Raw genomic sequence first — 12156 nt, 5'->3', positions numbered from 1 at the left:
CTGACATCATAGTCTTAAGAGACCCTAACCAGTGGGGCTCTGGACCCTCTCCCCCTGCCTCTTCACTAATTTGGGAAGAGTGACTACATTGCTCACAGGCAATAGAGTCATTAGATAATGGAGAAAATTGTGTGCGACATACACTGCACAGCTTGTGCTTACCCATATTCACAGTAAGCACAATAACATACACACAGACAGTTATAATGCAAGCCTGCCCCACTGTATGTGAGAGAAGACACAGAGAGGGGATACCAGCACACCCAGAGCTGCACAGCCCCAGTGAGACTGTCAGCTCTGTATCACAATAACACTAATAAATGCAGTCCTAAATAGGCTCAGAATAGTGTACACAAGCGGCTCTCCCCCTTAGCTACACCCTGTACCAGTTTCCAGCGTGTCTGTGAGGCAGGAAGCGCTGAGTGTGTGCTGTTGTGGCTGCAGTAAGCAGAGGAAGGCACCAAAACGCTGCTGGTCCCGCTCTGAGGAAGCTCCGCCCCCTCCAATGGTACCAGAGCTATACATATTATTTATACTGGCAAAGTCTCCAAATAAGCTTAAAACCTCACACAAGCGCTTAGTTAAGCAAGTTAGTGCCAGTTTTCACACGGGGGATCTTAGCAGGACCCCCTAGGGAGGATTCTGTACGCCGCGCCCGTGGTCAGCCGCACTTTGAACCGGAGACCCCCCTACTGGGGTCCCTGGTTTGTACTCACCATCGATATCACCTTCAGGCAGCTTTAGGGGTGTGCGCCATGCTGCGGCTGTGACAGCCAAGGCACAGTGCCCCGCTGAACAAACAGCCCCTCAGGATGGTGGTCCTGCAGCGGGGAAGAGGCTCTGCATCTCACAAGGCCGGAGATGGTCTCCCCCCTAACTCACACGGTGCAGGTATGCTGTTGCCCAGACAGAAAGCATTCCGAAAAAAAAAAAAAAAAAGTTTTAAATGAAATTGAAGAAAAACTCTCTGGAGCTGCAGAGATGTGCATCCTCTCCTGAGGGCACTTTTTTTCTAAACTGCCTGTGGGAGGGGGCATAGAGGGGAGGGGCCAGCACACCCAGTTGAAGAAATTTAAAGTACACTGGCTCCTTTGGACCCCGTCTATACCCCATCGTACTAGTTTCCCCCAATATCCCTTATGGATGCTAGAGAAATCATACTTAAAATATGCACACTACCCATACTGAACTTCACACAATGGGTGAAATGCAAATGTTTTCCATCGACAGCCAGTACCCAAACTGAGCTATTCAAGTGTAGTTCCATTCGGGCATGTTGCCTGCCAGCGTGTGCACTTCAGCTTGCACCCCCAGGGGGTGGCGAGCTGAAATGCGCTAAAAGTGATATAAATGGGTGGCACTTTTCGTGATCGTGCCCAGCAGTCTATGGCCGCGATCAGCGTGATAAAGTGCCACACTTGACTATCGCCCCTGCAATCTCCCATCACTTAAGACGTTAGATTGGGCGCGATAACTGAATGCTGCCCTATATATCTATACTAAATATGAAATATACAAAAAGGTGAGTTTTCCCAATACAGGCTTAGGGGTATATTCAATTAGCAGCGATAACGAACTTTTCACGTGAAAAGTCCGGTTTTCGCGCGAAAAAACTGACTTTTCCCGCGAAACGCAATTACAGCCTATTCGATTTTCCATGAAAATTTATTGGTGATCATTTTTTCACTAATTTTACTTCACCTACTCTGAAGCAGGTGAAACGTTGGAAAAAGTCACTATTTTAAGGTAAAAATGTTTGGATATGGTCCAGAACTCCTGGGACACCCCCCTTAATGACTAATTAGGCACGTTGAAGTTTTTAATTATTTTTAATTGGCCAATAATGACATGTCATTTTTGGGGTGAAAAAGTTCAAAGTGATGGAAATTGGGGTTCAAAGTATGGGACAGGTATATTGGGGTGCTTTATGAGTGGGACAGATGTTTTTAGGCTTGCAGATGGGAGTAATCGGTCTTTTTCCACTTTTTTTAAAGTACCCTAAAATGACCCAAATATATACTTATACCCATTTTCATGTACCCCAAATTTAATGAGCATTTATTTTGCTCAAAAAAACTTGCTTTCTATAATTGTTTTGCATTTTTAAAAAAAAATGCATATAACAGCCATTTCACACAATTTAAGTCCCCAAAAACTCTCTAATGTGATCTCTAATACACTTCTCTTCTGTTTTCCTGTTAGTTTAGCATTTTTTGGGGTACAGGATGATTTCCCCATTTTCACCTGCACTTTTCACTGCAAGAATTTTCACGTGAAACCCGTTTGGAATTAAATAGGTCGAAAAACGGATCGTTTTCGCGGCAATTTTCGCCCTATTGCCGCGAAAAATTTTCGGGCAAAAAATTGCAGCGAATTTGCGGATAATTGAATACCCTAGTTAGTCTCCCATATCCTAAATTACGAAATATGGAATTTTCCAAAACACTGAATTTTTGAGCGTGACTAAGATATGACACCTGTGCTTACTGATGGTTCAATGTACACAAACTTAGTTTAAATTACAGAATTATTTAAAATATCGTATGAAATTACCTTCAGGGTATGTGCATAAGGTATATATGAAACTTAAATTAAATTTTGGGTATGTAGCACTGTGTCTTGGACAAAACTATTCAAAATATTGTATAAAATTACCAGCAGGCTGCATGTATATGGTGTGAATAAAACATAAATCCATTTCTCATTATGGTATGCAAATATAACCATAATGAGATATCTGGTCCCAAGCATTTTGCATATGGCTCAACATGTACTAACAAAAAGCTACATTTCTGTATAACAAATACTGCAACTAGACTGCAGATATGAATTCCCACTGCCATGAGAGACTCTCTTGGCCAGGAAAACAAAGGGGTAACAAAAAAAAAAAAATTAGCTCTCACCATAATACAGTAGACAAACTTATGCCCACAAAACAAAAATGTTTTATTATCGTGGAGATACAAAAGCTAAATTTACCAAAAAATACCATACCCTTTGTTGTTAGAAAGCTGAAATAAAATAAAAAAAAATAGCACAGGTACAACATCGATTATCCGAAACTAGCACAGATACAACATCGATTATCCGACACCTGATGGACCAGCACCTCTTTAAATCCGGACATCAGGAACCGGGGGAATTAGGCTGCAGGGGCTAGTCAGACTGCAGGAGGGCTCAGTCAGGTTGTGAAAGGGAGTTAGGCTTCGGGAGGTTTAGGATTAGGGGTTGGTGGTGCAAACTGTTGGGTTGCCGCTGTATGTACCACCAATAATCTAGCATAGTGCTGGAACCAAGGGCGCTGGATTATCAGTGGTGTACCTATATTACCTCCCACCTCACCGGATTCTGACAGATCATCACTTTTATTGAACTGACTTGGAGTAGGTACATTCTCCTTTAGATTTAAACATTAAGGCAAGTTATCTGCAATTAAACTCAATGTATACACCATCAGTCAAGTATTAACACTTTCTAAGCCATATACCAATTTCTAAAAAATTTTCCAGTGTACAGACCATTGCAGGGATTATTTAAACTAAGCAAAAATAGAAATAGATCTTACCTCCACACGTGCCCATTTCCCCTTGCTCTGGAATAGGCATATTTTTCCGCAGAATGGGAGTGATACAAATATATCTGAAGTGACAGTCTAGTGAACAAAGAAGAAAATGCTCAAGTATTAAATTTTTTTTATGAAGTTGCATAATACACAACAAAACTAATACTTCATCCTCAGGATGGAACACTAGCACAACAATATACTGCAGATGAAAATGAACAGAACATGTGAAATTCAAGAATAAACAATGATTAAAAAGAAACATTCTATACTTAAATATATCATTTTTCATTTTATCAATATGCGGGTTTTAAGGTCTCCAAGTATGCCACATTTTAAATTAGACTGGATAAAAACATTGGCATAACAAGAGTTTTAATCAAATGAAAAATCAATTGCATAGCGAAAATGCAGGACTGTAATCTTAATCTTAGAGCACTTTATTCATTGTTCAGACAGAATGAACAGGTATTTAGAATGGCACATTCACACAAAAACAAATTTGCAATATAAAATAGGAGGTCTAATACTTTTGCTGGAAAAAAAATGGGTCTCATTTACATAGCTAAAAAGGGTCTGAGACATAGGCATAAATTCAGAGCATGCTTGAGCACACCCCAATATTTCTCAACTAGAGGAGGGAGTGTCTGCATAGTTAGGTGGTTGCTCAGACTGCCATCTAAAGATATAACTGTTGTCCAGAACAGTAGCTTTCCTCTGTTCACACTGGCAGATAGTCATTGTGAAATGTGACAAACCAAACTACAATTTACATAATGGGCTGGCCTTCTAAAGAGCACACAGGTAAAAGAAATTTACCTGTAGTCTAAGCTATATTGTCACAGTACCTCATGTAATTTTGCAAAGTACAAATAAATATTATCTACGGTTTAGATATTCATTAAAACAGGATTTTAATACCTACCGGTAAATCCTTTTCTCCTAGTCCGTAGAGGATGCTGGGGTCCACTTCAGTACCATGGGGTATAGACTGTTCCGCAGGAGCCATGGGCACTTTAAGACTTTTTCCGAGTGTGAACTGGCTCCTCCCTCTATGCCCCTCCTCCAGACCTCAGTATAGGAACTGTGCCCAGGGAGATGGACATTTCGAGGAAAGGATTTACTTTTAAGTTAATGGTGAGATTAATATCAGCTCACACTTCAACCATGCCGCACAACATGGCATTCAACAAAACACATGCCAACGGTTTTGAATATTACAGCAAACGTGCTGAAAACATTTTCAACAAAATAACAACTGCAGGTAAATTACGCACTGGGCTGGGTGTCCAGCATCCTCTACGGACTAGGAGAAAAGGATTTACCGGTAGGTATTAAAATCCTGTTTTCTCATACGTCCTAGAGGATGCTGGGGTCCACTTCAGTACCATGGGGTTATACCAAAGCTCCACTACGGGCGGGAGAGTGCGGATGTCCCTGCAGCACCGACTGACCAAACTGTAGGTCCTCATCGGCCAAGGTATCAAACTTGTAAAACTTAGCAAACGTGTTTGTCCCTGACCAAGTAGCTGCTCGGCAAAGTTGCAATGCCGAGAACCCCCCGGGCAGCCGCCCAGGATGAGCCCACCTTTCTAGTAGAATGGGCAGTCACCGAGGTATGAACGTGCTGAATCGTACCACTGATCCAGCGCGCAATAGTCTGCTTAGAAGCAGGACACCCAATCTTGTTGGGAGCATACAGGACAAACAGAGCCTCTGTTTTCCGTATCCAAGCTGTTCTCACAACATAAATTCTCAAAGCCCTGACCACATCCAGATACTTTGAAGCAGCGAAGGTGTCAGTAGCCACTGGCACCACAAAAGGTTGGTTTATATGGAAAAAAAGAAACCACCCTTGTAAGAAATAGCGGACGAGATCTTAAATCCGCCCTATCTTCATGGAAAATCAACTAAGTGTTCTTGTGAGACAAGGCCCCTAACTCAGACACCCTCCTTGCGGATGCCAAGGCCAACAGAATGACCACTTTCCAAGTGAGAAACTTCAACTCTTCCTCCTGGAGAGGTTCAAACCAATCCGATTGAAGGAACTGCAACACCACGTTAAGCACCCATGGTGCCACAGGAGGCACAAACCGAGGTTGGATGCGCAGAACCCCTTTCACGAATGTCTGAACTTCTGAAAGGGAGGCCAATTGTTTCTGAAAGAAAACGGACAAGGCCTAAATCTGGACCTTGATTGAACGCAACCGTAGGTCCGCATTCACACCCGCCTGGAGAAAATGGAGAAAACGTCCTAACAAACTCTTCCGTTGGAGCCTTCTTGGTTTCATACCAAGACGCATATTTTCTCCAAATACGGTGGTAATGTCTAGACGTTACTCCTTTCCTGGCCTGAATAAGAGTGGGAATGATTTCTTTGGGAATACCCTTTCGGGCTAGGATCCTGCGCTCAACAGCCATGCCGTCAAACGTAGCCACGGTAAGTCTTGATACACGCACGGCCCCTGCTGCAGCAGGTTCTCGCGAAGAGGCCGAGGATCTTCTATGAGCCACTCATGAAGATCTGGATACCAAGCCCTCCTTGGCCAGTCTGGGACAATGAGGATCGCTCGAACCCCTGTTCTTATGATCTTGAGAACTTTCGGAATGAGTGGAAGTGGAGGGAAGACATATACCGACCGAAACACCCACTGGGTCACTAGTGCATCCACCGCTATTGTTTGAGGCTCTATCGACCTGGAACAATATCTCTGAAGCTTCTTGTTGAGACGAGATGCCATCATGTCTACTTGAGGAATTCCCCAAAGACCTGTCACCTCCGCGAAGACTTCTTGGTGGAGGCCCCATTCTCCTAGATGGAGATCGTGTCTGCTGAGGAAGTCTGCATCCCAGTTGTCCACTCCCGGAATGAAAATTGCAGACAGAGCTCTTACATGTCTGCCCAGAGGAGGATCTTTGACACCTCTGCCATTGCCGCTTTTCGTTCCACCCTGACGGTTTATGTACGCGACTGCTGTTACATTGTCCGACTGGATCTGTACGGGTTGATCTTGAAGAAGATGTACCACTTGTAGAAGGCCGTTGTAAATGACTCTTAACTCCAGAACGTTTATGTGAAGACAAGTTTCTTGACTTGATCATCTTCCTTGGAAGGTCACCCCCTGTGTGACTGCTCCCCAGCCTCGGAGACTTGCATCCGTGGTTACTAGGTCCCAGTCCTGAATCCCGAACCTGCGTCCCTCTAGGAGGTGAGAACTGTGTAGCCACCACAGGAGCGAAATTCTGGCTTTGGATGACAGGATTATCCTCTGATGCATGTGTAGATGGGATCCGGACCACTTGTCCAATAGGTCCCACTGGAATACTCTGGCATGGAATCGGCCAAACTGTATGGCCTCGTAGGCCGCTACCATCTTCCCCAACACCCGAATGCATCGATGAATAGACACTCTTGTTGGTTTCAGAATTTGTTTGACCATTATCTGGATTTCCAGAGCCTTTTCTACTGGAAGAAATACCATCTGTACTTCTGTGTCCAGTATCATCCCCAGAAAGGACAACCTTGTCGTCGATTCCAACTGTGACTTTGGAAAATTTATGATTCAACCGTGTTTTTGAAGTACTGTCAGGGAGAGTGCAATGTTCTGCACCGACCTTTCCCTGGACCTCGCTTTTATCAGGAGATCGCCCAGGTAAGGAATTATATTGACTCCTTGCTATCGAAGGAGGACCATCATCTCCGCCATCACCTTGGTGAACACCCTCGGTGCCGTGGAGAGTCCGAACGGCAATGTCTGAAATTGGTAATGACAATTCAATCCTGCACTGCGAATCTCAGATAAGCTTGATGTGGAGGATAAATGGGAACATGCAACTAGGCATCTTTTATGCCCACTGACACCATGAATTCCCCCTCCTCCAGACTGGAAATCACTGCCCTCAGAGATTCCATCTTGAAATTGAACCTTTGCAGGTAGAGATTCAGAGTTTTCAGGTTTAGAATCAGTCTGACCGAGCCGTCCGGCTTCGGAACTACAAATAGGCTTGAATAAAACCCTTCTCCTTGTTGTAACAAGGGAACCAAGACAATGACTTGATCCTGACACAATTTTTGTATTGCTGCTGCTACCACTTCCCTGTCCGGGATAGAAGCTGGTAAGGTCGATTTGAAAAATCGGCCTGGGGGAATGTCTTGAAACTCCAGTTTGTACCCTTGGGACACTATCTGCACGACCCACGGGTCCAGTCCAGATTGAACCCAGAAGTGACTAAAGAGTTTCAGACGTGCCCCCACCTGAGCGGACTCCCGCAAGGAAGCCCCAGCGTCATGCTGAAGATTTGGCAGAAGCAGAGGTTGATTTCTACTCCTGTGATCCTGGAGACACTGTGGACTTTTTATTTTCCTATTTCCCCTTCCTTTTGCAAAGAAAGGGGAACCTTTACCCTTTTTGTATTTATTGGGCCGAAAGGACTGCATCTGAGAGTGATGTGTCTTTTTCGCCGACGCAGGAGCATTAGGCAAGAATGTCGACTTACCCGCGGTAGCCGCAGAAACTAAAGTATCCAGCCCATCTCCAAACAAGGCCTCACCTTTGTACGGGAGAGCCTCCACATTCCTTTGGAATCTGCGTCAGCATTCCATTGGCGAATCCACACCCTCCGTGCTGAGATTGCCATGGTAGCAGCTCTTGATTCCAAGAGCCCACTATCTTTCATGGTTTCTAGCATGTACACAGCAGCGTCTTTGATATGACCTAACGTTAGGAGTATCTCGTCTCTATCTATTGGGTCAATGTCTGATGACAAGTTTTCTGACCACTTTTCAATAGCACTACTCACCCACGCACAGGCAATGGTAAGCCTGAGTAGTGTCCCATTGGCCACATCAATAGATTACAACGTAGTCTCCAACTTGCGGTCTGCCGGATCCTTAAGTGAAGCCGTCCCAGACGCAGGGAGAAACACCTTTTTATTTAACCGTGACAAGGCACTGTCTAAAAAGGGGGGGGACCTCTCACCTTTTCCTGTCCTCTGCAGGGAAAAGGGTAAGCTGCCTGAATTCTTTTGGGAATCTGAAATTTCTTTTTGGGTTAAACCAGACCCCCTCAAAGAGACTGTTCAGCTCATGAGGTGGAGGGAAAGTTACATTACTTCTTTACTAAAGTAAGCCTGCTCCTGTGGTAAAGGAGGGGGCTCCGTAACTTCTGACACCTCCTTTATAGCAACAAACATGTTTTGAATATTTTTCGCTAACTTTGGATCTATTCCCCTGGAATCACTAGTGTCGACATCAGTTTGTACTACTTGTGCAAATGTTTATGTCACTCAGAGGAGTCCCCTGTGGATGAAAGGCAGAACTCTTAAAAAAAAATCACATCTTCAACAGATTTTCAGTTTTCTGCATGAGACTCAGACTTATCCAATATCTTACTGATATGATTCACACTATCATGTCATTCTTTCACCCATTCAGGCTCTTTGTGTGCCGGCAGCGTCACCACATTACAACTCTGTGTCCCTAAAATGGCTCCCACAGGTGAAGAGCTCCCTGCCTCAGACATGTCACATATGTACACAATCACACCACAGACACTCCGGGGCTTATAGGGGACAGACCCACAGTAAACTCTGTCAGATGGACACAGAAAATAATTGCCAGTCCACAACTCCGCACCTAAAGAAAAAATCCCTGTGTTGTGTACTTTGTACACAGAGACTTTCCGCTCTATATATATTGCCAATAATAGGTTATAGTACCACAATATACACTCTCCCCCCCCTTTTTACACCCTGATACTAAAATCAGAAGTTGAGAGGAGGATAAGCGTTTCTTCCCCTGATTTTTGCTGGAAGAAAATGGCGCTGAGCAGTGTGCTGGCTGCCTGAGGAAGAAGCCCCGCCCCCTGCAATGGCACGTTTTTCCTCAGCTATTGAACTAGATATTTATACTGGCGGGGGTGTAGGACTGTGCCACAGCATCATATGCCACCTTTTGCCAGTGAGAGGTTTCGTGCTGCCTAGGGCGGCGGCGCCGCTGCCCCCCCCCCTGCAGTGCACTGTGTAATGGATAGCATGTTCGCGCAGCGTTCCCGCTCGCTGCGTGCTACCTTAAGCCGTCACGATGACCGGAGATCCCTCTCTGCAGACCTCCAGTAATACTACTCACCCGTCTTCTGACTTCTGGCTCTGTTAGGGGGGTGACGGCATGCTGTGGGAGTGAGCACATAGCCGCAGCTAGTGTTCAGTACCCTTCAGGAGCTAATGGTGTCCTGTCAGCAGAAGCAGAGCCATGAAACTCTTTAGGAAGTTGGTTCCTACTTCTTCCCCCTCAGTCCCACGAAGCAGGGAGACTGTTGCCAGCAGCCTACCTGAAAATAAAAAACCTAACAAAGTATTTTAGTGAAACTCAGTAGAGCTCTACTAGAGTGCGACCAGTCTGCCTGGGCACATTTTCTAAACTGAGGTCTGGAGGAGGGGCATAGAGGGAGGAGCCAGTTCACACTCTGAAAAAGTCTTAAAGTGCTCATGGCTCCTGCGGAACAGTCTATACCCCATGGTACTGAAGTGGACCCCAGCATACTCTAGGAAGTATGAGAAAAGATGATTATATGATGGCGGCCACATTAGTACCGCTCAGTTTGTAAAAATTCCTTCCCTGCTGCCCACTTCAAACTGCAAACAATAATGTATATTGTATAGTATAAGTAGTATATGCACCTAGGTTACATCATGAGAGAACAGTGGTGTATTTGTCAAATATACGCTAGGAGAGATCAGTAGTATATGTGCCTGGGTTACACTAGGATTGGATTTGGGTGAAAGCCAAAATGGTCTGGACCAGACTGGCTCCCTGCAACGACCTCTACTACTGTGGTGCTCTGTGCGTGTGTCTAGGTTTGGGTGGTGGTTTGTGACAGCTGTCAGAGAGGAGACGCAGATGTAGCAGGCTGATAACCCACTGGTGCAGATACTACTGGTCTCAATATGGGAGGACTCAGGGCAGGGGCGAAACTAGAACTTTGTGGGTCCCACAGCAAAACTTTGAAAGGGCCCTCCCTTCTACAGAGAGAGGCGGCAAAGGATGACACACACACACACACACACACACACGTAGTGTCGGGATACAAGATGCCACAAACACACACAGGGAGGAAAAGTTTGTCACACACACAGGGGTAGGGGGGTACGGGGTGTCACACACAGGGGTAGGGGGTGTACACTGTCATACATGGAGCAACACCATGTCACACACACAGGGGTAGGGGGGTACAGTCTCTCCGGCCATTCACTGCTCTGTGCACCGGAACTTTCTCCTCTGTCGGGTTCAGGACCAGGAAGAACTGTGCCCAGGAATGGGAGGCCCGAGCTCTGCTTCCCCTCATGGGGGGGGGGGTTTGGGGGTGCTGGTGGGAGGGCGGTACAAAACTCCGGCATTACCCGCTCTCTCCCCGTACAGAGGGTGCCACATAGGTTGTGCGCAGCCGTCCAGCCCATCAGACCTGCCCCTGTGTGGCCCCAGGACAGGGCCATTTCTATTTGGGGACGCGCAGTGCAGCTGCGTCAGTGCAGATGATGCAGGCCCTCTCTTGGAGAGGGGTCGCGTAGGGTAACAGTTCACTGGACCCACCCTGTATATGAAATTGTGGATATTTCCAACAAAAGGGTGAAATGTACATCAGATGAGGGATTCTTTTATGTATTATTCATTGATTGTAAATTGTACTTATTAAGCTAAGTCGAAGTGTGCTATAAAATAATATAAACACCATTTAGTTTTTAGAAGGGTGTCCTAATTTACTGGAGCCACTAACTGGAGCCTCTAATTGCAAAGTAAAGCCGAAACAATTGTGGAGGCGCGCCTGAAACACCAGGATCACAGCAATTTTTGTTTTTTTACTTGAAGCCCGAGGTGCGTGGCTTCATCACCCAGTGTCTGTGCCAAACGTGCTGGGCAGCGTAGGTTCTTGGACCCTCTCCAAAAGGAGAAGGGCCTCGTTACTCCCCAACCCCTCAGAGCCAAAAGGCCTACTGAGGGGAAAAAGGGACTGTGGGTCCCCCCCTTGCCGAAGCGCCTAAACCCCGAACAAAAAACCGTGACGTGACAAACTAAAAAACATAAATAAGCGCTTGTGTAGTGCAAAAGTGCAAAACACGTGCGTGAATAAATAAATAAGCCCCAGCCTGAAGGCCAGGGTGGGGGGTATAAAAAATTATCCTTGCCCTAGCCAGAAGGCCAGGGCAAAGGAAAGTGGGTGCAGACAGGAAGGGTTGAAGTGTTAAGTGCTAAAGTGCCTTCGTGCATTGGTGGTCCAAATCCCCAGTGCATTTCCAGCACCCCTGTCCCTTCCAGTTCCAGGGGCACACAACACCTCGAGCTTCGAGCTGCTCCCGACCTCTCAGCCAGACCAAGCTTCATACCCACTCTGTGCCAGGGTCAACCCCTAGTACGAGAGTAGATACTAGACCAGGCCGTTCCTGCTCCACAAAAGGGGTCATATTTCAACCCCTAAGAAGGTAGCGGATACTAAGCCCAGTTTTTCTCCACTCTCGACCAGAGGCATTGCCACACCCCAGCATGGTACTCCACAAGGTGTTTCTCCATTCCACACTAGGAACCTGTCACGCTCCTAGTG

The 12156-nt window shown here is 45.9% G+C and overlaps 1 protein-coding gene across 1 annotated transcript in view; it reads right to left on the bottom strand.

Moving 5' to 3' along the window:
* Positions 1 to 12156, bottom strand: part of TDRD7 (tudor domain containing 7) — a 227262-nt gene that overhangs the window by 54969 nt on the left and 160137 nt on the right. The window contains exon 12 of the mRNA XM_063914237.1: positions 3566 to 3652. Coding sequence (XP_063770307.1) covers positions 3566 to 3652 — 87 coding nt within the window. The remainder of the gene's footprint in view (positions 1 to 3565; positions 3653 to 12156) is intronic.

The sequence above is a fragment of the Pseudophryne corroboree genome, chromosome 1 (assembly GCF_028390025.1).
Source record: "Pseudophryne corroboree isolate aPseCor3 chromosome 1, aPseCor3.hap2, whole genome shotgun sequence".
NCBI classification, from domain to species: Eukaryota; Metazoa; Chordata; class Amphibia; order Anura; family Myobatrachidae; genus Pseudophryne; species Pseudophryne corroboree.
Note: the sequence above shows the minus strand (reverse complement) of the source record. Positions and strands in the feature narration are given on the sequence as shown.